Genomic DNA, 26227 nt, shown 5'->3' on the forward strand with positions numbered 1-26227 from the left:
AGCGTCTCCCTCACTCTCGTCTCTGGCCGGGCCTTCTCTCCTGCTCTCCCTGTTACTCTCCCCCCGTTGCTTTCTGTCCCCCTGCTTCTTTCCTCCACACTTCCCACCCCCATTCCCTCTTGCCTTCTCCTCGTCTGTCTCTCATTCTCTCCCATCTCTCACTTTTTCTCTATTCCAGAGACTGTCTCTGTCTCAAGGGCCTCCTCACGCCCCAGGCTGAGGCACATGGGGCTCCTCCCACCTCTGGCCCTTACAGACGCTCACTCGTGTCACCTGCCAGACACAGACGTCAACCGTCCCCTCCGCCCCTCCTTACACTCGGCCTGGGAGCTCAGGACCAGCTGCCTACACTCGGCACGGCCCGGGCCTGGGCCTGGCAAGGCAGATGAGAGCCAGCCCTCCAGGGTGGCCAGCGTGGACCCTCCAGGAACTGCCAGACGGATGTGGAGTGTGGGCAGGGGTGGGAAGCAGGTGGCAAGGCCCGAGGAGAGCCCCCACGGGGAAAGCTCTAGAAAGTTACCTGGGAAGATGCCCCCAGGCCCCTACCTCCCGCCATGTGAGGGGGGGTGGCACACACAGAGCCTTGGTTGAGAGCTTTATTCCGGCCCCTGTGGGGCAGCAGCAGAAAGCTAGCCATCAGAGCTTCACAGCACCCAGGAGGCCCCACCCCCCAGCACCCCAGAGGTACCAGGCTCCGGGTGCAGCCCCACCCAGGGCCCCTGGCGTTGGCCTCGCTCAGGCCTCATCCTCCTTCCGTCTTCCCTGCCCCTCTTCGGCCCCAGGGCTAGGGGTGTCTCCTCCCCACGCTCCATGCCTGGGTTGTTCTGCCCACCTGGGCCTCGTGAGAGTGCCCCCAGCCCGATCCCGGAGCTCCTTGTCGCTGCTCACAGGTCCCCGCCTCAGCAGCACCGCCCAGGAGCCCGTGGCCCACCTCCTAGGCCAAGGTCACACACAGGGAGTCCTGGCTTTTGTGGGCCTTGGCTCTGGTGGGGCGGGCGGTCAGCGCAGATGCTTCCTGGAACTCCTTGGCCACGAAGTAGTAGCAGATGGCGTCCAGACAGCAGTTGGCGTCCGAGAGTCTGCTAGTGATCTGGAGGGCAAGATGGATGGCACAGGTGTGCAGGCCCATGGCTGTGCGCACAGCCAGCACCACGTGGAAGGGCAGGAAGCAGACCACGAACACGGCCAGGTTCGCCAGGACCATGCGGGAGGCCTTCCGGGTGGCTTCCGCCTGGCCTGCGTCGGCGGCTGGCGTCTGGGCCAGGGTGGTCACCACCTGCAGAGAGCAGAAGACCAGCACGGCCAGCGGCAGGTAGAAGCCCAGCAGCGAGAAGACCACGGTGTAGGATTTCTGCCCGGAGCAGCTGGAGAAGCAGAAGCCGCCGTCCTGCATATCCAGGAACCAGCGAAGCACCAGGGAGCCCAGTACCAGCACCCAGAGCACGGCGCACACGGCCACGGCCTGGCGTGGGGAGCGGAGCCTGCGGGCTCGCAGTGGGTGCCGCACGGCCACGTAGCGGTCCACGGCGATGGCCATGACCAGGCTGATGCTCATGTACCTGTTGGCCAGGTAGATGCCCTGGGACAGCTGGCAGAGTGGCGAGTCTGTGCTGCTCTTCAGGAAGTGCAGAAAGAAGGGCAGGGCGCAGAGCAGGCAGAAGTCAGCCACGGCCAGGTTGGCCATGTAGACGCGGGTCTCCGTCCAGCACAGCAGACGGCAGCACAGCACCCACAGTGCCAGGCCGTTGAACAGCAGACCCAGCACCAGGAGCCAGCCCGTGTAGATGAAGAAGATGTACCTGGCCGCCTGGGGCCCGGGGAGCTCCCTGCAGCCGCAGGTACTGTTGTTCATGGTCCTGGGGCTGCAGGAGGGGAGCAGGGTGTGAGGCACGCAGGCCGCAGGCCGCGAGGGGAGCCCGGGCCCGCCCACCTCCGGCCAGGGATGCAGGCGGTGAGCGCCCACCCCGCAGTCAGGAGACCCCGGTTCACCTTCCCAAAGAAGAAATCAAAAGGAGCTCTGAGGCACCCTCCAGGCCGCCCCCCACCTGCTGGATGGGTGGGGAAACCAAGGCCTTCAGAGGCCCGCGGGCCCAAGGTGCACGGTGAGCAGACCCAGGGCTGGACCCAGCTCCCCTCCCCTCTCCCGAGCCCCGTCTGCAGGGACCTGCATGCCGCTGGGCAGAGAGGAAATCGGGAGCCCACTGTCCACCTCCAGTCCCAGCCACCCCAACTCTGCCCGCTCTTGGGATGGGGGGGCCAGGGGGGCCAGCCTCGCCCCAGACCCAGTACCATTCTCACAGCGTGGGGGGACGCTCAGAGGCGACTCCGAGACAGGCCAAGGACAAAGCCCAGGGCCGCCTACTGCCGCCTCCCACCCGCTCGGCAAACCCAGCTGCAGGTGGTGCCTGAGTCTGACCCACACCTGCACCTCGGCGGGCCGGGCCGGCACCTGCCCCACCTGGCCTTTCCTGGCTGCTGAGGTTCAGGACAGCAGGGTCCGTGGCTCAGTCAACCAGCTCTCCAGAAAACTCCAGAACTCCCTCCCTCCTCCCTCCCCCCTCCTCCTCCCCCTCCTCCCCCTCCCTCCTCCCTCCCCCCTCCTCCCTCCTCCCTCCCTCCCCCTCCCTCCTCCCTCCCTCCCTCCTTCCCTCCCTCCTCCCTCCTTCCCTCCCTCCTCCCTCCTACCAGTGCTTTATCCTCTTCCTGAGGGCACAGTGGCTGGGGCCACCCCAGGCGCCAGCCTCCCTCCCTCCCTCCCTCCGAGACCCTCCCCAGCTCTCTGCCCTGAGGTCCCACTTAGATTGGCCTGAGGCCACCCTGGGGTCAGGAGTCCCCTTGAGCTCCCTACAGCCAGGGCCATGAGGGCAGCCCTGCTCCTCCGGGTGCAGACCCGTGGCTCAGAGCCGACCTTAGGGTGGCCCTGGGCGTCGTACACCCTGTCATCAGAAGCATGCACGTGGCCTCACCCTCCGTGCCTCTCGCTCCCCTGGACGTGCTCCGCGTGCTCCGTGACACAGCCTGGGGCTGCTGGGATCAGCTCACCAGGGTGGAGGTGGGCGGGGTCAGCGCTCTGACATTCAGGGCCGGGGCAGATGGTGCAAAGGTCAGGCTCTGGCTTCACCCTGAGCCGGTCAGCACCCGGGGGTGCTGGTGTCAAACGTGCAGGACCACGGAGCACACATGCGTGAGTGGCGCACGCCCACCAGACCCCCTCCCATCCCCCCACCTTTGTTTCTCTGGCTGGAAGGGCCTGGAGGGGTGGGGCGGGAGTGGCCTTCCTTCCCCCATGGGCACAGGCCCTGTTGGGGGCTCGCTGACCTTTAGGTGAGGTAGGGAAGGGGGTTCAGTCCACTCAGGGGAGGGCCCGCAGCCAGGTTGGTGTGTTCTGCTCCACCGGCCCCCTCCCCACACAGGAAGGGAAGAGTATTCCAGAGCCCGCGGCTGCAGTGTCGGGTTCACTGGTGTCTGGCATGGGGGCGCCCACTTCCTCAGCCACGGCCCCTTGGGAGCCTCCAGGCCACAGGCCACTAGGGAGGCAGGAGCACAGACCGTAGCCAGAGCAGAAGTCTTCCACCAGTTGCCCCCATTCCATCTCTGCTGAATTATAATTGCACATTTGCCAGCAGTTACGTTTCCATGGGCCCTTTCGCTGTGTGTGAAATCTCTACAGCCCCTAAGGAGCTTCTCTCCTCGTCTTTGCAGGGTTCTGCTTGTTCTCTCCCTGTTCTGAGCGACACGCCACTCTGCACAGGTTCTGTGACCCCCAGACCCATGCAGGCAGTCTCCTCAGACCCCGGAACCCACTGGAACAACTGCTGGGATCCTCCCTTCCTGTCCGCCTGCCCTGCTGGCCGCAGCCAGGCCAGCTGTGTGTGGCACCCCCAGCCCAGAACCCTCGGAGCCTACTGGGAATGTCCCCTGATTCTGCAGGCCCAGCTGCCACAGGGGGTCCTCCGTGCCATCTCCCCACCCGAGCTGGGTCCAGGGCCTACCCCTCACTACTCGGGCCAGTGGTGCCGCACCAGTGGATGGCTGCTGTCTCTTCTGGATCACCCACAGCCCAGGGCACTGCCTGGGCGGGAGAAGAGGAGGCAGGCCTGTCCCCTCCCTTGATGCCCTCCACTCAGACGGCTGCCTAGGGTCTGGGCCCCGGTCCACACACCCCGGGGCATATAACTTTCAGTGTAGCCTCAGTGTGGCCCAATATTTTGTGCAGGAAAGTTAAAAAATCTAACTGCAGTCTTTCAATTTTCCCTTTTATAATAAAACAAACTAACCGTCAGGGAGAAGGACACCAACTTTGCAAGAGTCTCAAGGTGCACACGAGACTTGAGGAAATGCCTTGTTCGTGGCACCTCATCTCTGTCCTTTAGGGTGAAAAAAGTTTGGGGAGTCAAGTCCCAAGGTCCAGCTCAAATAGCATGGGGTCCCCAGAAGGCATGGCAGCCAGTTGAGGCCCCTGCCTGTGCCAGGCGAGGGCGTGGGGCCCTCTGTGGAGAACAGGGGCCCCAGCTGGCCTCCTGCTTGGATGTACAGACCTGTCACCTCCAACAGACACTGTGCAGCCATGGCCCCGCGGCGGCTACGGCCCCTTGCAGCACGGCCGGTGCTCAGGGTGCTCGGCTGTCAGGGGCCCTCTGCCAGTTCCTGCTGGGGGAGGCTGGCCCGAGGGGTAGGAGGACCTCAGAGGTGTCGCTTCCTGCTCCAGGGGTGACAGTGAGATCAGTCGGCTTCCCCTGCAAGACGTGGGAAGTCACCCTCTGATTATGCGCTGAAATACCTTTGCTGTCACCTGGAGATGAGTCTGCATGTTTGGGAGGTCCAAGCCTCCCGCCAGCCCTCCCGCTGGCCCCCCAAGGAACCCCGCAGACTCCCTGAATGGGATCTGGGGCAGAGAGTGGGCACAGACCCCTGTTGCCTGGGCACCATAGCGACCTCTGGAGCTGGGACCCCACTTTAGAAATAGCCCAGGATCCAGGATGAGTTTCACAAAGCAGCGCTCACTGTGCTAGGAAAACCCCACTCAGATACCTCCTCTTCCAGCTTCAGATGCTTGTCTCAACCCACGGATACATTTCAGAGACTTGAATGAGGTGGCAGTCCAGGCCCTGGGAGACACCCTAAGTTCCTCTGCACTGCTGTCCACGCTCATGCCCCCTTTCTAGACCACCACCTCCCGCGGATCTCCCCCATCAGGACACTCTGCTGAGGTGCAAAACCCCATCCCAGCCCCCACCTGCTGAGACCCCATCCCAGCCCCCACCTGCTGAGAGAGACCCCATCCCAGCCCCCACCTGCTGAGAGAGACCCCATCCCAGCCCCCACCTGCTGAGAGAGACCCCATCCCAGCCCCCACCTGCTGAGACCCCATCCCAGCCCCCACCTGCTGAGACCCCATCCCAGCCCCCACCTGCTGAGAGAGACCCCATCCCAGCCCCCACCTGCTGAGAGAGACCCCATCCCAGCCCCCACCTGCTGAGACCCCATCCCAGCCCCCACCTGCTGAGATCCCATCCCAGCCCCCACCTGCTGAGACCCCATCCCAGCCCCCACCTGCTGAGACCCCATCCCAGCCCCCACCTGCTGAGACCCCATCCCAGCCCCCACCTGCTGAGACCCCATCCCAGCCCCCACCTGCTGAGAGAGACCCCATCCCAGCCCCCACCTGCTGAGAGAGACCCCATCCCAGCCCCCACCTGCTGAGACCCCATCCCAGCCCCCACCTGCTGAGATCCCATCCCAGCCCCCACCTGCTGAGACCCCATCCCAGCCCCCACCTGCTGAGACCCCATCCCAGCCCCCACCTGCTGAGAGAGACCCCATCCCAGCCCCCACCTGCTGAGACCCCATCCCAGCCCCCACCTGCTGAGACCCCATCCCAGCCCCCACCTGCTGAGACCCCATCCCAGCCCCCACCTGCTGAGACCCCATCCCAGCCCCCACCTGCTGAGACCCCCATGCCAGCCCCCACCTGCTGAGACCCCATCCCAGCCCCCACCTGCTGAGACCCCATGCCAGCCCCCACCTGCTGAGACCCCATCCCAGCCCCCACCTGCTGAGACCCCATCCCAGCCCCCACCTGCTGAGACCCCATGCCAGCCCCCACCTGCTGAGACCCCCATGCCAGCCCCCACCTGCTGAGACCCCATCCCAGCCCCCACCTGCTGAGAGAGACCCCATCCCAGCCCCCACCTGCTGAGACCCCATCCCCGCCCCCACCTGCTGAGACCCCCATGCCAGCCCCCACCTGCTGAGACCCCATCCCAGCCCTCATTCCGCTCTGAGACCCCTGGCCCCAGGGGCACTGGCCTGCTGGCACTGAGCCCCCGAAGCCTACGCAGGTGCTACCTGTAGGGGGTGGTGGGGAAGCAGGGCTGAGGTGAGCCGGTCCCCCTGACCGTACGCCTCCTTCAAGCCGGCAGGCGGTGGGCAGGCTGATGACAGCACAGTTGGGGTGACATGGCTCCCCACCACCTGCACCAGCCCGACCCCAGGGCTGCCTGGGGAAGTTTCTGGGAGAGGAAGTGGGGTGCAAGGAGCCGCCTGTGTCAACACCTCCAGAGGAGCGGTGTGCTTGCTAAGACAGCACCCGCTCTGGAGACGGCCCGAGCTAGCGAGTCCAGACCACCGGCGGCGCGGAGGCATCCTCTCTCCCATCGTCTCTGGCCTCTCTGGATGGCGCTGAGCCTTTCCCAGGGCTGAGCCCCGTGGCTGCGGTCGGTGCCTGCACCTCACCCCGGCACGCTGGCGGGAAGGCCCTGAACCTTCGCACGCACCACACCCACGCTGACGCTGACGGGGTGACCGCGGACACACGGGAGCTTCCTGCAGCTCTGCTCCAGCCGCAGGCTCGTCCCTCCCCTCCACCAGCTGCACCTCGTCACACCCACCTCCTGAGGGGCCTTCTTTCCAGACCGTCCCTTCCCCTGGTCTAGAGTGTTCTCCTCCCCCGCTCCGCCAGGCCCTCCCGGGGCGTTCTCTTCTCCCCACTCTGAGCTCAGGGCTGGGACACCCTGCTCAAAGGGCTACCCCCGGCCCCTGCAGAGTCCACCTCCGGGCTACGCAGCCCTCCGCTTGGGTCCCGCAGCACCTGGCCTCAGCACCTCTCTCTGCACAGACTGCCAGGGGCTGGGAGAGCTCCGACCCCAGCCCTGCCCATCTCCACAGGCGGAACCTGAGGCCCGAGAAGGGGAGTGGCTGGCCCAGGCCTCCTAAGCCTGCAGAGACCCTGCCCAGAGGCCCGAGGAGGGCCCGGGCTCCACCCTCCAGACCCAGGCCTGAGGGTCCTGCCGTGGGCTCCTCCCTTGCCTTGCCTGCTCTCTGCCCGTCCCCCGACCCCCAGTCTCCCCAGCCTCCTCCCCCGGCCCCGCCCTAGACCCCCACCCTGCCTGGCGTCCTCCACAGGGCTTCCCCTGAATGTCTACTGTGTCCTTGTTCTGGGACCCCACCCACTCTCGCGCATAGTAGGGCCTCAACAAATCCCGTTCACCGGTCAGCAGGGGCCCCAACCGGAGAATCCAACCGGGTGGCCAGCGCCAAGGAACAAGCAGATTCTTGGCCCATAGCGGGGCACTGTAAACAGGAGTGGCCGCAGGCTCAGAACCCTGTCGGCCTGGAGTGGGATGGAGCGTCTCTCCCCACCTCCCTGCCCCACGACCCTTCCCTCTACTGGCCCTTCGGCTAGCTCCCTCCCAGTGGAGGGAGCTGGGGCTGCTCAGGGGAGGGCCGGGTCCTTTCCTCAAGTCCCACTGGATCCCCTGGGCTCCGAGAGGCCTGGCCCATTCTCACTGCCGGCTGGTCTCAAAACCATAAAGGACCCTCCCCAGAGAAGGACTGGGAAGGACCCCGCTGCTGGCACCCACCATGGAGCCCCCAGAGCCTCGGTGCTCAGGCTCAGACAGAGCCCCCCGCGCCTCGTCCCAGCACCCTCCTCTCCGGCTTTGCACCTGCTAGGGAGCCCACGTGGCAGGCCCGTGGGTGGTGGCGGTCCAGGCGCATGTCTGAAGGAGGGTCTCTCCTGCCCCTTCCTCCCGGCCCCCCACCCCTCCGAACGTTTGGGGTTTGAGACAAAAAGGCTGCTGGCAACAGCTGCAGCTGGGAGATATGCATCACTACCCTATCTAGGTGAGCCTCCCTTTGAGGGAAGTGCCCCCCGGAGGCGGAGTCACTCCAGCGTAGGCTCTGGACGTGGCCCAGGGCCCCTACCGCACCGCCACCGGGAACCTCACTGCTTCCGGGGCCCCAGCTTCCTCACCTCGGGTGGCAGCGAGGCCCATGCCGTCAGGGTCAAGGAGGGGACAAAGCCCTGAGAGTGGGGGATTCAGGACCCTGGCCGAGAAAGAGGACGAAGGACCCTGAGGACACCCAGGTGGGGTGTCCTGAGCCGGGCAGTGTGGCCCCTGGCCAAGGGCCTTGACCCACCCAGGCTGTCCTCCCCAGGCTACATACACTCTGTGTCCACTCCGACCTCACTCTACACTACGGTCTGCCCCTCTTCTGTGCCCACCCTCGCCGCCCCACGCGTGGGCAAACGTGCTGGACATGGCTGGCGGGGGGCGGGGGCGGGGGGCCATGGGCCAGGTGGGCGTACCCAGCACGGGGGCAGCGTGCAGTCATATCGCGAGGCTTCACAGAGGGCAGGTCAGGACCTGGAGGCTTCTTGAAGGAGGAGGCCCTGGAGCTGGACCTGGGAGGTGGGAGGAGAGGAGAGGGGGAGGGGCTTCCTGGAAGATGGAAGCGCGATGCCTGCCTCGGCACCGGGACGGAAGGCTGGAGATGAGCCACAACCTCTCTCGCACAATCCCCAGCACAGCTGGGCGGACGGGGCAGCTGGACTGCCCGCAGGGAGATGTGGCCGTTGGCGCAGGCGGAGGGGGACCCCGCGCAGCTGGCACCTCCAGAGCCTGACGGGGCCGTGGAGGCAGGTCTTCCATCCCGCCTCTCGGCCTGAGGCAAAGGAATGCCGGTCCCACCACCCTGCCTTTAATCCAGTACACGCTGACTCTCCGTTCTCGTGGATTCTGCATTATCTCTGATGTATTGAAATATTGCACCGAAGGACAGTTTATCTTGATTACTGACTCCTGCGGGGCCTCGTAGATGTGCCGAGGCCGAGGCCTCACTTGCCTCACCCTGGCCCAGGCGCCTGGCCGGGATGGCGTGGACCCGTGGGCCCGTGGGCCCTGGGCTCAGCCTTGGGCCTGGCATCCCTGCGAAGCTGAGAGAGGAGGCGTGGACTTCTGTCACTGCGGGCACTTTCTGTTCCCCTCTTCTCAGAAACCAGGCCTGGGAAACATCCCTCCCGCCTCCCGCTGGTTTGGCCAAAAGCCAGCCTGGGGGCCCTGTCAGGCTGCCCCTGCTGCCGCCGTAGTGGGGCAAGGCGGGGGTGACTGCAGGACGCCACGCGGGGAGTGGAGGAGGATGGGGGCACACCCCTCAGGAAACTGCGGGCGATGGGGACACGGCTCGGGGGAGGAAGAGGATCCCCCTTGCCCTCCTCCCGCTGGCCGGCAGCCCTGCCCTGGGCCGCCCGCTCTTCCTCGCAGTCCCTTCAGCCTTGTCCCGGGTCCTCACGTCAGCCACTCGAGCTCCCGCTCAACACTCCCCCCGCACCCTGAACCGCTGCCAGCCCTGTTCGCACTGGGCGGGTTGCTTCTCCCCCGCAGGCCCTGGGCCCTGGGTCCCCCCTGAGCCACCAGACCAGCCTCAGCTCCCCAGAGGAAGGCCGGGAGAGGCAGGGGACAGACCCTTCCGGTCTGGGCTGCCCCCTCGCCCCCTCCTCTCCGGCACCGTCCCCCCGTCCCCTCACCCAGCAGCCGCCGGCCTCTAGGAGCCCTTCTCTGCTGGGTCTGCCCCCCACCCCCCGGCCAGGCTCTTCCCAGCCTCACTCCCTTTGTCTCCCTGCAGGTTGGTCGGTCTCTCTCTCTCTTTCTCTCTCTCAGGGGCAATGGATGAGCCCAGGCCCCCGGCTCTGCCCACAGCCTCACAACCCCTCAGGGGACCCGGCGGTGGGATCCACAGACCAGAGGCACGGCCAGATGGGGCCTCGCAGGCCCAACTGCCCGCCACCTGGGGAAGGCATCCTTCTGTGACTGGACGTTGGGAATCGGCCAGCAAGGGGACGAGGCCAGGAATCAGCCCTCTGTCCTCGGGCGCCTTCATGGCACCTTGGCTGGCCTCCTGTCTGCTGGAAGCGCACTCAAGTGTCACTGGCTGGGGTGACACAGTGGCTGGAATTGGACAGGAGCCGGGGAGTTGATCCTCATGGGGCAGGAGACCTGGGGTTCTCTGTACTAGACTCCCTACCTTGATATATAGTTGAGCTTCCCGTAATAAAAAGTTTATAAAAATAGAGACACAGGTGCATGGCTGGGGAAGGGTCTGCGTTAGGTGGGCAGATGAGGTGGCCGGTCAGCAAGGGCACGTGGAACGGGAGGGGCTGCCTGCCCGAGTCCAGCTCTTCGGCCCAAGGTGCCCTCAACCCAAGACTTGCTCTGTGCCAAGCCTGGCGCTCACCCGGCCGCCCGCGCCGGGCCTCGGGCACGACCCATGACTCATCTCCGTGCATTGCCCGCTGGCCGGGCGGAGAGGGGACGGCACCACAGGAGTGGGTTGAGGGGCGGGGAAAGCCACCCGCCTCCCTCCTAGACCCCACCTCCTGCCCGCCAGCCCCGCCTGGCTCAGCGGCAGATGCCACCACGGCCAGCAGGGGCCCTCCCGCGGAAGGCCTCCAGCCCCTGCCCCTGCGGCTGCCACCTCTGTCCTTCCACAAAGCCGCTACGTGGCCTCTGTGACCCGCCCTGCTCACCCTGCCCCCCCATTCGCTCATTTGTTCACCCACTCAGCAAATGTGGCTGAGCGGGAAAGGGTGTGGGCAGGAGGGCAGGGGGTGCCAGAGCCCTGGCAGCCGCCCTCAGGGCCTGGCTGTGCTGCAGACAGGGGACAGGGAGGCCAGCTCCCACGGGCCGCCTTTGGACGCCCACTGTGTCACCCGCACGAGCTCGTGTTTCCCCCTCAAACGGTGGAGTCAGTGGGACGCAGCCAGAGAGGGAGAGCACTGGGCTTGGAAACACCAGGGAGGACGTGGCGGCCATGCCGCCTGCCTGCCCTCGGCCTCTGGCCTCCACTGCCATCCGCTCCCCACCCGGCCAGGGAGCCCACGGGGGGCCGGCTCTGAGCGGCCCAGGGATGGCTGCCCTGTTTCCAGGAACGAGCAGGCACATCCGGGGCAGAGCCTGTGGTCCTCGGGCCAGACGGCCAGCGCTGCAGATGCTCTCCAGGCTCTGGAATGTCCCTCTGTCTGTGACCGCCGCACAGGCCAGGGGCCCGGCGGACAGAGGCCATGGGTCCAGGGCACGCACTCTGGTGCCCTGGGGCGGGCATCCCTGGCATCCGGCCATCCCGGCGCCGCTACTCTCTCACTGCAAGCTCCCCCACCCAGTCCCCCTCGTAAACCCCTGGTGCCCCCAGACAGACCCCGCCTCTGCCCTCCTATGCTCTGCATCCCCTTCCTACCCCCGTGCTCCCTTCACCCTGGGACCCCTTGGTGCCCAACAGAGGCCAAGCCAGGGATGTCCAGTCCTCTCCCAGCTGGCTGAGGGCAGGGGCGCCTGACGGCCCATCAGGCCTCCTCTGGGGTGGCTCCCAGGCCGCCCGCTCCGTCACCTGCCCTGAACCCCGGGACCCCTCCTGCAGGGTCGGTGGATGGGCCGTGGCGCTGCTCCAACCGCAGGTTCCTGCCTGCTCCAGGGTCTCCTTCCCCTTTCTCTGCCTGGGGTTTCTCTGCCTGGAAGGCAGCTGCTGGCCCCGTGACAGCCCCCCCTGGGACTCCACGTCCCCGGGCGGCCCTCCAGCGCCAACACCCCACCTGGTCTCGGGCTTCCCTTCCCAGCAGAGATGGCCATCCTGGCCCACGCCACCCCACCCAGGCATCCCCTGCCCACTCTCCGCCCTCCTTCCTCACCAGGTGGCCAGTCCCCTGCAGGGGCCCCCACTGCCCAACAGCAGCTCCCAGGCCCTGCTCCCGGCGGCGACCTCGGGCTGGGGAGTCCAATGGGCAGAGAGCAACCCAAGTGTGTGCCCAGCACACATCATCCTTGCCTTAAAGTCAGCAGCTGGATTCAGAGCAGGAGGGGGCGCGTCTCCCTTGAAAGGCTCCTGTCTCTCTATGAGGGGTTTCCCCTTCCCCCCTCCCCTAAGGGCAGCCGGCCTTTAGCTCAGGCTGCTTTCAGCCAGTCTGTCTGGGGCGAGCCCAACTTAACAAGCACCCTGCCCACCTATGCACAGGTATGTACATACACGTGCGTGTACACAGACGTGCACACACACGTACACAGACACAGACGCAGGCACAGGCACGGATACACGCATACACACATATGTACACACACACGTGTATGTGTGTGCACACACCACAGCAGTTCGGGGCGGATTCAGGGGCCCCACCCTCGCACCTGTTCACCCTCACCTGGGCCTCCAACCTCTGCCCTTACCTCCCCCACCTGCCCGTCCTGGGCCCCTTGCAGCAGGCCTGCCACCCCATCTACCAGCTGTTCGTTTCCCCCCACTATCTGCTGAGTGCCCTCTGGCAGCCCCTGAGCCAAGCAGCTGGTCTCCTGCTTGAGGTCAGAGTCAGTCTGCACAGCCCCATGTGGTGGGGCTGCACTTCCAGGAAGTCAGTACTGGGGCAGATTGGTCAGACTGCAGGGCTGTGGAAAGCTGCTGGGGCTGCTCCTGTTTAGATGAGCGGCCAGTAGAGGGGTGGGGCGTGGGGAACGTGCCCCGGGGGGGGCGGGCGGCTGGCTGCAAGAGCAGCTTCCGGAGCAGGACAGAGCACGACACAACTCGAGAGACCCGTCCCCAGGGAAGCGCTGCCGGCCGAGAGGATGGGCCCCTTGTCGGCCATGGTGCTGTGACGCTCCCCCCGCTGCACTTCCCCCCCGGAGAAGCCTGGCCTGGGTCTGGCTGACTGCTTGCCTCCCCTGGGGGCCCAGCCCTCTGCAGAGCCTGGCTAGACGGCAGTACAGTACCTCAGGCCCACACGTTCTCCCAAAAGATGTCTGCGCGCACAGTGTCTGCTTCTCCCAACCCCTCCTTGCTCCGCCACTGGGATTTGGGACCCACCATGGTCAGCACATAGAGGCATCCTCCCTGAGGGGGCCCTCTGGCTGCCATGTCGTAGACCCAGCAGGCCCTGGCAGACCACCTTGTTCCATCTCCCAGCAGCACTGGGCAGAGATGAACTATCCCTAGTTCTTTACTTTTAAAATGTTTTAATGAAACGTTAACTAGGTCTAATGCACACCAGGTACCTGTGCACAGGTAAGGGGGAGGCCCTCGGCCTCTGAGGCCCCCTTGCATGCTGTCTGGATCTGGCTGCAGGACCCAGGGCACAGGCTAACTGCTGGGCCACTGCCCTTCTGGCTCTGAGACAGTGGTGCACTCACCTTATTTTGCTCTTTCCTCTCTGGCTTCTCCTCTCACATCCCTGTTGTTCTCCATGTGGGTCCCTAACTTGGGGTTTGCTGGGGTTTGGTCCTGGGCCCTTTCTTGCCCCATCACACACTCTCCATACAGATTCACCCAGTCCTGTTGATTCAAGAATCACCCCTATCCCCTGACCGCTCTGCCAGCTCCAGCCCAGACCTCTGGACCACACGTGGACTGTCCACAAGGCATCTTCTCTTGGACATATAACAAGCACTTTAAGCGTAACTTGACCAGAACTGACCACATCATCAAGCCCCTTCATCATACCCCCATGCTGTAATCTTCCTTCAAAGTTCCCCATCTCAGAGAATGATCCCTCTTGTTGCCCAGGCCAGATATTTGAGTGTCATTCTTAACACACAAATTTCCCCTCCCTCCTACATCTAATCAGTCATTGATAAGTTAAGTATGCAGATTGTAAGCACAATAGCAATCATTGAAAAGATAAAACAGGGAGGCATAATAAATAAACCAACAGAGGACATAAATGGAATATGAAACAAAGTACTCAATTAATCCAAAAGTGGGAGGAAAAGAGACAAAGAATAGATGAGATAAATAGAAAACAATAGCAAGATGGTAGATCTAGCCCAACCATATCAATAATCACATTAAATATAACTGGTCTAAACACTCCAATTAAAAGGCAAAGATTATCAAACTGATTAAAAATGCAAGAAGTGACAATATACTCTCTAAATGATATACACTTTAAACAAACAGATAGATTAAAAGCAAAAAATGAAAGCAAAGTGAAAGAATGGAAGAAGATGTAAAATGAAAACACTAATCATAAGAAATTTGGGATGGCTGTATTGGTATCTAAGTAGACTTCAATACAGGGACTCTTACTGGAGATAAAAAGGTGACACTTCATATTGATAAAAGGATCAACTCAGAAGAATAAGTAGACAAATCCACACTTATGATAGGTTATTTTGACACTCCTCTCTCAGTAACTGAGAAAAAAATTATTAAGGATATAGTAGACTTGAACAACATCAATCGACTTGCCCACACTGATGTCCACAGAGCAGCATACCCAACAAGAGCAGAATAACCATTCTTTTCAAGTACACATGAATAGTCTCCAAAATAGGCTATATACTGGGCCAGAAAGCAAGTCTCAAAACAATTAAGAGGATTTAAATCATATAGAATATGTTCTTCAAATACAACACAACTAAATGAGAAATCAGTAGCAAAAGATATAAGCTATCTAAAGAATGCCCAAATATTTGGAAATTAAGCAACATAAGTATAACAAACTCAAGGTTAAATAGGTAATCAAAGGGAAATCAGAAAATATTTTGAACTAATTGATATGAAAACACAACTTATCAATATTTGTGAGATAAAGCTAATGCAGTGTTTAGAGAAAAACTTGTAGCTTTAAGTGCTGATACTGGGAAAGAGAAAAGGCCTAAAATCATTCATCTAAGATTTCACTTTGGGAAGCTATGAAACAACAACAACAACAAACTAAACCCAAGTAAGTAGAAGAAAGGAAATAAGAAAAGGTAAAAGTAATATAATAGAAAAATAACAACAGAGAAAAATCAATAAAATGGAAGTTGGTTCTTTGAAAAGATCAATGAAGCTGGTAAACCTCTGGCTAAACTGATCAAGAAAAAAAAAATCCAGACAAAGGATCATTCACTCCTTGATCAGCTGGAGGCAATGGAACTCAGACTGGATACAAACAGACTGACTTTAAATCCCAGCACTTGCTACTTACTAGCTGTGGCCAGATGATCTCTGTGTTCCTCTTTATCCTCATTTTGTAAAACACACGTAATACAAGATTATGTATTGGAGCCTGAATCAAGATGGCAGAGGAGAAGGACGTGCTCTTACTCTCTCTTGTGAAAAAACCAGAATCACAACTAACTGCTGAACAGTCATTGACAGGAAGACACTGGAACTCACCCAAAAAAGATACCCCACATCCAAAGACAAAGGAGAAGCCGCAATGAGAAGGTAGGAGGGGTGCAATCCAATAAAATCGAATCCTATAACTTCTGGTTGGTTGACTCACAAACTGGAGAACACATACCACAGAAGTCCACCCACTAGAGTGAAGGTTCTGAGCCCCATGTCAGGCTTCCAAACCTAGGGCTAGGGCAATGGGAGGAGGAATTCCTAGAGAATCAGACTTTGAAGTCTAGTGGGATTTGATTGCAGGACTCTGACAGGACTGGGGGAAACAGAGACTCCACTCTTGGAGGGCGCACACAAAGTAGTGTGCACATTGGGACCCAGGGGAAGGACCCAGGGGAAGTGACCCCAAGGGAGACTGAACCAGACCTACCTTCTATGTTGGAGGGTCTCCTGCAGAGGCGGTGGGTGGCTGTGGGTCACCATGAGGACAAGGACACTGGCAGCAGAAGTTCTGGGAAGTACTCCCTGGCGTGAGCCCTCCCAGAGTCCACCACTAGCCCCACCAAAGAGCCTGAAGGCTCCAGTGTTGGGTTGCCTCAGGCCAAACAACCAACAGGGAGGGGACCCAGCCCTACCCATCAGCAGTCAAGTGGATTAAAGTTTTACTGAGCTCTGCCCACCAGAGCAACACCCAGCTCTACCCACCACCAGTCCCTCCCAGCAGGAAACTTGCACAAGCCTCTTAGATAGCCTCAACCACCAGAAGGCAGACAGCAGAAGCAAGAAGAACTACAATCCTGCAGCCTGTGGAACAAAAACCACACTCACAGAAAGATAAGATGAAAAGGCAGAGGACTTTGTACCAGATGAAGGAACAAGATAAAACCCCAGAAAAACAACTAAATGAAGTGGAGATAGGCAACCTTCCAGAAAAAGAATTCAGAATAATGATAGTGAAGATGATCCAGGACCTTGGAAAAAGGATGGAGGCAAAGATCAAGAAGATGTAAGAAATGTTTAACAAAGACCTAGAAGAATTAAAGAACAAACAGATGAATAATACAATAACTGAAATAAAAACTACACTAGAAGGAATCAATAGCAGAATAACTGCGGCAGAAGAACGGATAAGTGACCTGGAAGACAGAATGGTGGAATTCACTACCGCAGAACAGAATAAAGCAAAAAGAATGAAAAGAAATGAAGGCAGCCTAAGAGATCTCTGGGACAACATTAAATGCAACAACATTCACATTATAGGGGTCTCAGAAGAAGAGAGAGAGAAAGGACCCAAGAAAATATTTGAAGAGATTATGGTTGAAAACTTCCCTAACATGGGAAAGGAAATAGCCACCCAAGTCCAGGAAGCGCAGAGAATCCCACACAGGATAAATCCAAGGAGAAACACGCCAAGACACATAATAATCAAACTGGCAAAAATTAAAGACAAAGAAAAATTATTGAAAGCAGCAAGGGAAAAACAACAAATAACATACAAGGGAACTCCCATAAGGTTAACAGCTGATTTCTCACCAGAAACTCTACAAGCCGGAAGGGAGTGACATGATATACTTAAAGTGATGAAAGCGAAGAACCTACAACCAAGATTACTCTACCCAGCAAGGATCTCATTCAGATTCGATGGAGAAATCAAAAGCTTTACAGACAAGCAAAAGCTAAGAGAATCCAGCACCACCAAACCAGCTCTACAACAAATGCTAAAGGAACTTCTCTAAGTGGGAAACACAAGAGAAGAAAAGGACCTACAAAAACAAACCCAAAACAATTAAGAAAATGGTCATAGGAACATACATATGGATAATTACCTTAAACGTGAATGGATTAAAAGCTCCAACCAAAAGACACAGGCTTGCTGAATAGATACAAAAACAAGACCAATATATATGCTGTCTACAGGAGACCCACTTCAGACCTAGGGACATACAGACTGAAAGTGAGGGGATGGAAAAAGATATTCCAGGCAAATGGAAATCAAAAGAAAGCTGGAGTAGCAGTACTCATATCAGATAAAATAGACTTTAAAATAAAGAATGTTACAAGAGACAAGGAAGGACACTACATAATGATCAAGGGATCAATCCAAGAAGAAGATATAACAATTATAAATATATATGCACTCAACACAGGAGCACCTCAATGCATAAGGCAACTGCTAACAGCTATAAAACAGGAAATCAACAGTAACACAATAATAGTGGGGGACTTTAACACCTCACTTACACCAATGGACAGATCATCCAAAATGAAAATAAACAAGGAAACAGAAGCTTTAAATGACAAAATAGACCAGATAGATTTAATTAATATTTATAGGACATTCCATCCAAAAACAGCAGATTACACTTTCTTCTCAAGTGTGCATGGAATATTCTCCAGGATAGATCACATCTTGGGTCACAAGTAAGCCTCAGTAAATTTAAGAAAATTGAAATCACATCAAGCATCTTTTCTGACCACAACGCTATGAGATTAGAAATCAATTACAGGGAAGAAAATGTAAAAAACACAAACACATGGAGGCTAAACAATACGTTACTAAATAACCAAGAGATCACTGAAGAAATCAAAGAGGAAATCAAAAAATACCTAGAGACAAATGACAATGAAAACACGACGATCCAAAATCTATGGGATGCAGCAAAAGCAGTTCTAAGAGGGAAGTTTATAGCTATACAAGCCTACCTCAAGAAACAAGAAAAATCTCAAATAAACAATCTAACCTTACACCTAAAGGAACTAGAGAAAGGAGAACAAACAAAACCCAAAGTTAGCAGAAGGAAAGAAGTCATAAAGATCAGAGCAGAAATAAATGAAGTAGTAACAAAGAAAACAATAGCAAAGATCAATAAAACTAAAAGCTGGTTCTTTGAGAAGATAAACAAAATTGATAAACCACTAGCCAGACTCATCAAGAAAAAGAGGGAGAAGACTCAAATCAATAAGATTAGAAATGAAAAAGGAGAAGTTACAACAGACACCGCAGAAATACAAAGCATCCTAAGAGACTACTACAAGCAACTCTATGCCAATAAAATGGACAACCTGGAAGAAATGGACAAATTCTTAGAAAGGTATAAACTTCCAAGACTGAACCAGGAAGAAATAGAAAATATGAACAGAACAATCACAAGTAATGGAATTGAAACTGAGTAAAAATCTTCCAACAAACAAAAGTCCAGGACCAGATGGCTTTACAGGTGAATTCTATCAAACATTTAGAGAAGAGCTAACACCCACCCTTCTCAAACTCTTCCAAAAAATTGCGGAAGAAGGAACACTCCCAAACTCATCCTATGAGACCACCATCACCCTGATACCAAAACTAAAGATACTACATAAAAAGAAAACTACAGACCAATATCACTGATGAATATAGATGCAAAAATCCTCAACAAAATACTAGCAAACAGAATCCAAAAACACATTAAAAGGATCATACACCATGATCAAGTGGGGTTTATCCCAGGGATGCAAGGATTCTTCAATATATGCAAATCAGTCAATGTGATACACCATATTAACAAATTGAAGAAAAAAACCATATGATCATCTCAATAGATGCAGAAAAATCTTTTGACAAAATTCAACACCCATTTATGATAAAAACTCTCCAGAAAGTGGGCATAGAGGGAACTTACCTCAACATAATAAAGGCCATATATGGCAAACCCACAGCAAACATTATTCTCAATGGTGAAAATCTGAAAGCATTTCCTCTAAGATCAGGAACAAGACAAGGATGTCCACTCTCACCACTATTATTCAACATAGTTTTGGAAGTCCTAGCCACAGCAATCAAAGAAGAAAAAGAAATAAAAGGAATACAAATTGGAAAAGAAGAAGTAAAACTGTCACTGTTTGCAGATGACATGATACCATACCTAGAGATTCCTAAAGATGCCACCAGAAAACTACTAGAGCTAATCAATGAATTTGGTAAAGTTGCAGGATACGAAATTAATGCACAGAAATCTCTTGCTTTCCTATATACTAATGATGAAAAATCTGAAAGAGAAATTAAGGAAACACTCCCATTTACCACTGCAACAAAAAGAATAAAATACCTAGGAATAAACCTACCTAGGGAGACAAAAGACCGGTATGCAGAAAACTATAAGACACTGATGAAAGAAATTAAAGATGATACCAACAGATGGAGAGATATACCATATTCTTGGATTGGAAGAATCAATATTATGAAAATGACTATACTACCCAAAGAAATCTACAGATTCAATGCAATCCCTATCAAGTTACCAATGGCATTTTTTACAGAACTAGAACAAAAAATCTTAAAATTTGTATGGAGACACAAAAGACCCCGAATAGCCAAAGCAGTCTTGAGGGAAAAAAACGACCTGGAGGAATCAGACTCCCTGACTTCAAACTATACTACAAAGCTACAGTAATCAAGACAATATGGTACTGGCACAAAAACAGAAATACAGATCAATGGAACAGGATAGAAAGCCCAGAGGTAAACCCACACACCTATGGTCAACTAATCTATGACAAAGGAGGCAAGGATAGATAATGGAGAAAAGACAGTCTCTTCAATAAGTGGTGCTGGGAAAACTGGACAGCTACATGTAAAAGACTGAAATTAGAACACTCCCTAACACCATACACAAAAATAAACTCAAAATGGATTAGAGACCTAAATGTAAGACCGGACACTATAAAACTCTTAGAGGAAAACATAGGAAGAACACTCTTTGACATAAATCACAGCAAGATATGTTTTGATCCATCTCCTAGAGTAATGGAAATAAAAACAAAAATAAACAAATGGGACCTAATGAAACTTCAAAGCTTTTGCACAGCAAAGGAAACCATAAACAAGATGAAAAGACAACCCTCAGAGTGGGAGAAGATATTTGCAAACGAATCAACGGACAAAGGATTAATCTCCAAAATATATAAACAGCTCATGCAGCTCAATATTAAAAAAACAAACAACCCAATACAAAAATGGGCAGAAGACCTAAATAGACATTTCTCCAACGAAGACACACAGATGGCCAAGAAGCACATGAAAAACTGCTCAACATCACTAATAATTAGAGAAATGCAAATCAAAACTACAATGAGAACGGGCTTCCCTGGTGGCGCAGTGGTTGAGAGTCCGCCTGCCGATGCAGGGGACACGGGTTCCTGCCCTGGTCCAGGAAGATCCCACATGCTGCAGAGCGGCTGCGCCTGTGAGCCATGGCCGCTGAGCCTGCGCGTCCAGAGCCTGTGCTCCGCAACGGGAGAGGCCACGACAGTGAGAGGCCCGCATACCACAAAAGAAAGAAAGAAAGAAAAAAAAAAAAACTACAATGAGGTATCACCTCATACCAGTTAGAATGGGCATCATCAGAAAATCTACAAGCAACAAATGCTGGAGAGGGCGTGGAGAAAAGGGAACCCTCTTGCACTGTTGGTGGGAATGTAAATTGATACAGCCACTATGGAGAACAGTATGGAGTTCCTTAAAAAACTAAAAATAGAATTACCATATGACCCAGCACTCCCACTACTGGGCATATTCCCAGAGAAAACCATAATTCAAAAAGACACATGCACCCCAACGTTCATTGTAGCACTATTTACAATAGCCAGGTCATGGAAGCAACCTAAATGCCCATCAACAGACGAATGGATAAAGAAGATGTGGTCCATACATACAATGGAAGATTACTCAGCCATAAAAAGGAATGAAATTGGGTCATTTGTTGAGACGAGTTAAGTCAGAAAGAGAAAAGCAAATATCGTATATCAACGTATATATGTGGAAGCTAGAAAAATGGTACAGATGAACCAGTTTGCAGGGCAGAAATTGAGACACACATGTAGAGAACAAACGTATGGACACCAAGGGGGGAAAGTGGCGGCGGGGTGATGGTGGGATGAATTGGGAGATTGGGATTGACATGTACACACTGATGGGTATAAAATGGATAACTAATAAGAACCTGCTGTATAAAAAAGTAAATAAAATAAAATTTAAAAATTCAAAAAAAAATCCATAAATTACTAATATCAAGAATGAAGGAGGACACATCATTTAGATCCTACAGACATTAGAACAATAATAAAGGAAACTTATAATAACTTTATGAGGAGACATTTCACAACTCAGTTGAAATTCACAAATTCCTTGAAAGTCACCACTTGCCAAAATTTGTAGAAGAAATATAAAATTTGAATAGCCTGCATCTATTAAAGTTGTTGAATTTATAATTAAAAACCTTTCCACAAAGAAAACTCCTGACCCAGATGATGTCACTGGTGAATTCTATCAAACATTTAAGGATGAAATAATGCTAATCTTACACTTTCTGAAAATAAATAAGGAGGGACACTTCCCAACACATTTTCAAAGACAAGCTTTACCCTCATAGCAAAACTAGACAAAGATGGTATTACAAGAAAACTACAGATTAACATCATGTATGAACATAGACACGAAAATCCTTAATAAAATATTTTTAGCTGATTGAATCCAGCAATATAGAAAACAAATAATCCACCATGCACAAGTATCCCAGGATTGTAAGGTTTATTTTAACATTAGAATATCCATCAATATAATTCGCTATATTAATAAAATAAAGGAGAATATAATCCTCTTAATAGGTGCAAAAAAAACCATTTTACAAAATTCAATACCCATTTATGACAGAAACTCTCAGCAAACTAGGAATGGAAAACAGGTATGCTCAAAACCACAAAATATCGCTGAGAGAAATTAAACTGTCAAAAATGGATAGCTACACCATGCTCGTGGGTCGGAAGGTCCCACCCAGTTCTCCTCACCTCCATCTGCACAACCAAACCTATTAAGGAAGCATCAAGCATCTCGCTCTGCGGGCTTTGCTTTCCAAGCAGACCACAGCACTGCCCTCTCCCCTCAGCGCCCCCGTCCGGCCCCCGCCCACCGGAACACCCTCCTGTCTCGCTTGCAAGAAGGCAGCAGCCTTCTGGTTGGTCCCCTCCCCCCAGTCGTTCCTGAGACTCCAGCCAGAGACAGACGTCAAGCAGGCACACATGGGGCCCTGCGTGAAACTGCCACGGCTCCCACTGCCCAAGACGTGAGACCCCAGCTCCTGGAACGGCCTCGGAACCCTCACACGCTTCTCCAGCCTCAGCTCTTGCCTCGTTCCCCAAGCCCACTCCCCGCGCTGCAGCACAGAGAGCTTCTTTCCATTCTCTGAGGGTGCCCGGTTCTTCCGCCAGCCCCTGCCCTGCACCTGGCTGACCCCAGGCTGGTCGAAGACCACCCAGCCCCACCGCCACCCCCATGCGTCACCTATCACCTCATTGTCATGACTCTCTGGGTGACCTGTGTGCAGACAGTCCAACCTGAGGAGCCTGCATGCCTGGAGCTGCATGTGCTCACAGAGGGGTTTCAGAATGAAGGGACTGGGGGAGCAAGATGGTGGACAGGGGGCTTCCCTGGTGGCGCAGTGGTTGAGAGTCCGCCTGCCGATGCAGGGGATGCGGGTTCGTGCCCCGGTCCGGGAGGATCCCGCGTGCCGCGGAGCGGCTGGGCCCGTGAGCCATGGCCGCTGGGCCTGCGCGTCCGTAGCCTGTGCTCCGCAACGAGAGAGGCCACAACAGTGAGAGGCCCGCGTACCGCAAAAAAAAAAAAAAAAAAAAAAAAAAAAAAAGATGGTGGACAGGGATCGCAGATGCCGGCGGTCCCGTCCATGGGGCTTGGGGGATGAGGGCTGAGCCCACAGACATGCACACGTATGCCCCGGCACCCCGGCATCACATCTGCCCAGGCCCCGGAACCTGCAGGGGACCTGGCCTGGCCCCGGATGGCGCAGCCCCAGCCCAGCCCGAGCCAGTGCTGGCTCCTCAGCCTGCAGCCTCACTTCCTGGGTGATTCGTGAAGGGACCAGGAGTCCCAGGCAGCTGAGGACAGGCCCTGGCCCTGCGTGTCGGGGTGGGGGTGGGGGGAAGGGGCGGGGCAGCGGGGTGGGAGGCGGGAGGCTTAGGAAATCGCGCACAGGAGTGCCCCTGACTAAACCTCCACAGCCACTGGTCCCAGGGACCCCGAGTCAGCAGGCTCCCAGGCCGGACTCGGGGCTGTGCGGTCTGGGCAGATGCAGCCTGTACTCGCCAGGGATCAGAAAGGAATGGCCTGAAGGTCGCTGCACAGACTGGACACCCCCGGGCTGCGGCCAGAACCCTGGAGACAGATAAGGCCCCAGAGCCGCAGAGCCGAGCACTCCTGGGACGGGCGGGCCCAGCCTGCCCCAAAGCTTGTCCTCTCAACTAGAAAGGACTCTTCCTCTGATGGAGCAGCCATGTCCTGGGCCACGTGTTGTCATAAGAACTCAGTGTCCCCAGGAGCAAAGTGCCTTTTCCCTTCACTTCACACGGCAGCAAAAGCTCCGTTAAATGTTACACGTCAGGGAAGAAAAGAATTCAGTAACGCTGCAAGAGGCGTAAACGGGACACTGAACGAGGCTTGCTTAGGAGTGGAGGTAAAGCTACAAGAGGCGTAAACGGGACACCGAACGAGGCATATGCAGGAATGGAGAGGGGCACACAGAGATGGAGGGGCAGAGAGGAAGGGCCTGGAGCATCTGAAAGCCAGGCCCGCTCACTCCGGCCCCATCCTGCCTGCTGCTCGGGAACCCTGCCCCGCCGGACGCCCTCCCTGACAATCGCTCTCAGAGCACCAGGATCCCGACACTCACCCTGGAAGCTCTGCCGCCCCCAAGCTGACCAGGCCTAGGGAGGGAGGGAGGATGGCGAGAGAGAAGGTCCAGGCTCAGGGCTGGGTAGGACTCGGTTCCCACCGAGGAGGCGCTGCCTGCTGCCCGTGGAGCAGGAAGTGATTTTACCACAAAACTCAAGCAGACGGTTCAGGGCAAAGTCTTCTGGGAAAGCCCGGGAAAGGAGGCGTCCTCACCTGCACAGCCCCTGGCCCGCCCCTCTGGGCCATCCAGGGCCACGGCACATGGGAGGGAGGCCCCCAGTGGCATGTCCACAGAACAGGGACCCCAGGCAGGGCCTGGCCCTGGACACAGCCCTGGGCTCAGCACAGGGCACTCAGCTTGGTGTGGGTTCCGTGGAGCCCAGGTGGGCCCAGAGTAGGGTCCCAGTCTGTGTCAGTCAGTATAGTGGAGGCTTGAGGCAGCAGTGGGCGCCCCTGGGGCCCCAGGCCATCCCAGAGCCTGCGGGGGCCCCGCCTTCTGCAGTCCCCCTCAACCCGGGGGATCCTGCACTGGGCCTGGGGGCCAGCATCAGACATGATATTAGACAAGGCCCGAGGTTTCTAACGCATCAGGAGTCCCACCACGGGCGGGAGGGGGCACGGCCACCGCAGCTGGACGGGCTCAGACCCCGGAAGACCCCCGGGAGCAGGCCCCTTCCTTCACTCCCCTCGTCGGCAGACCTGGGCTGCGCCGGACCCACCCGAGCAGACGCATCCAGACCCGGGAGTCCAGGGCAAACCGGAGGGCCAGAGAGCAGACACAGGACACCATGTCGGTGTGGCCAGAGCCCGGACGGCGAGGACACTGGAGCCCAGAGGACACAAGCTGCGCTGGCGGTGGCTCAGCTACGAGGCGACCGTGTGCAGTGGAACTGGGCCTGCCTGGCTCCTGAGGCTGGCCTGGCGCAGGGCCCCCTTCAGCTCGGCCGGTGGCTGGTCACTGTGAAGGGATGATGTAACAGCTGGCGCAAGCCTGGGGCTGACGGCAGGCGGGGGCCTGGTGCTTAGGGCACGGAGGCCACCCCCGACGGCGCCCTGCCTCTCAGTGCCCAGACTCTGCTTCCTCTGGCTCAGTAAACAAGGCCGGCGCCCGCTGCGCCAGCTGTGGCCTAGAAGCCCAGGTGGTGGGCACCTTCCCATCTGCAGCGGCCGCAGTCCTGGCCTTCAAACGACCCCGCTGTGGGACCCAGACGGGGCCCTCACCCAGCGAGGGACCAGGACTCTCCCCAGATGGGCACAGCGAGGGTGTCTGGCCGAGGGGAACCGTGAGTCACCCCACGGGCTCCTGGGGAGAAGCCGGCAGCGTCCCACCCTCTGCCCCGGGAAGGCCCACCCCCGCCTTCTGGGGTTCTGGGAGTCCTGGCGCCTTGCCCAGGGCGGGAGGCCAGTGGTGTTGGCCCTTTGGAAGGGTGGCGCTCCGCAAGGCCCCTGTCTGAACCCTCACGGGGTGAGACAGTGCACTGGCTTTCTCTATTTTCACGTAAATGAAGTGCCTCGAAGCGAAGCAAGTGGGAAAGGGAAGGGGATCAGTGTTTGACAAGAGTTCAGACGCGGTGGCCCAGCTCAAGTGCGCCCCCCGGAGGCCTCCCCAGACCGCCCCGGTGGAGCAGGGAGCCCCAGGCTGGCCCGAGGGAGAGGTGTCCGGCACACAGCTGGCTGGCAGTGACACTGGTCGTCCAGGCAGGGCCATCGGGTGAGCTGGCCGACTGCAGAAGGGCTTTGAGGCTGGGCAGGGACGTGTGGGTCTGGAGGCACCCCTCCACACCCCAGCCGATCTCGGGACCGAGCTCTTCAAGGCAGTGGCGGCTGCAGAGAGCACACGCACCCTGTGGAGGCTTAGAGAGAAAGTCCACTCCAGGGAAGGCTGCGGCCACGGCTCAAGAATCAGGAGCAGCCTGTCTCGGTCGCTGCCGGGACAAAACACCGCAGGCTCGGAGGCTTAACCACAGACATTGATTTCTCCCAGTTCTCGAAGCTGGAAGTCCAAGGTCAAGGCACTGGCCAATTTGGTTCCTGGCGGAGCCCCCGTCCTGGCTCACAGAAGGCCGCCTTCTGTGTCCTCACGTGAAGCTCTGCTACCTCTTCTAAGGACACCCACGGGGTAACCTGCCAGGGAGACCT

At 56.4% G+C, this 26227-nt stretch overlaps 2 protein-coding genes across 8 annotated transcripts; both read right to left on the reverse strand.

Moving 5' to 3' along the window:
* Positions 1–582: 582 nt before the first annotated feature.
* Positions 583–24192, reverse strand: GPR35 (G protein-coupled receptor 35). 7 transcript variants are annotated; one of them, XM_032636710.1, is made up of 3 exons: positions 15800–15854; positions 1560–1862; positions 583–1364 (listed from the first exon to the last, which is right to left on the reverse strand). In XM_032636710.1, the coding sequence occupies exons 1-3, from the start codon at positions 15850–15852 to the stop codon at positions 935–937; spliced, it is 786 nt and encodes a 261-aa protein (XP_032492601.1). In that variant the 5' UTR covers positions 15853–15854; the 3' UTR covers positions 583–934. The 7 variants fall into 7 exon arrangements, with proteins under 7 accessions (XP_032492601.1, XP_032492598.1, XP_032492596.1 ...); XM_032636707.1 differs by lacking the exon at positions 15800–15854 and adding an exon at positions 24087–24192 and having other exon boundaries at positions 583–1862; XM_032636705.1 differs by having other exon boundaries at positions 583–1862.
* LOC116756410 lies at positions 21897–23247 on the reverse strand. The gene is made up of 2 exons (XM_032636712.1): positions 23050–23247; positions 21897–22813 (listed from the first exon to the last, which is right to left on the reverse strand). Exons 1-2 carry the CDS (start codon positions 23147–23149, stop codon positions 22215–22217), a joined length of 699 nt encoding a protein of 232 aa, XP_032492603.1. The 5' UTR covers positions 23150–23247; the 3' UTR covers positions 21897–22214.
* Positions 24193–26227: the final 2035 nt, after the last annotated feature.

This window comes from Phocoena sinus, chromosome 7, assembly GCF_008692025.1.
Source record: "Phocoena sinus isolate mPhoSin1 chromosome 7, mPhoSin1.pri, whole genome shotgun sequence".
NCBI classification, from domain to species: Eukaryota; Metazoa; Chordata; class Mammalia; order Artiodactyla; family Phocoenidae; genus Phocoena; species Phocoena sinus.

What these genes read in the sequence shown, in the direction of transcription:
- LOC116756410 (XM_032636712.1), bottom strand. Translation starts at nt 23,149, where the DNA reads ATGCCGGGGTGCCGGGGCATACGTGTGCATGTCTGTGGGCTCAGCCCT. An exon ending in CATCTGCGATCCCTGTCCAC is followed by an intron (nt 22,814 to 23,049) that starts CATCTTTTTTTT and finishes CCCCCTGTCCAC; the next exon opens with CATCTTGCTCCCCCAGTCCC.
- GPR35 (XM_032636705.1), bottom strand. Translation starts at nt 15,852, where the DNA reads ATGGTGACCCACAGCCACCCACCGCCTCTGCAGGAGACCCTCCAACAT. An exon ending in GAGACCCTCCAACATAGAAG is followed by an intron (nt 1,863 to 15,799) that starts GTAGGTCTGGTT and finishes CCCCTCCTGCAG; the next exon opens with CCCCAGGACCATGAACAACA.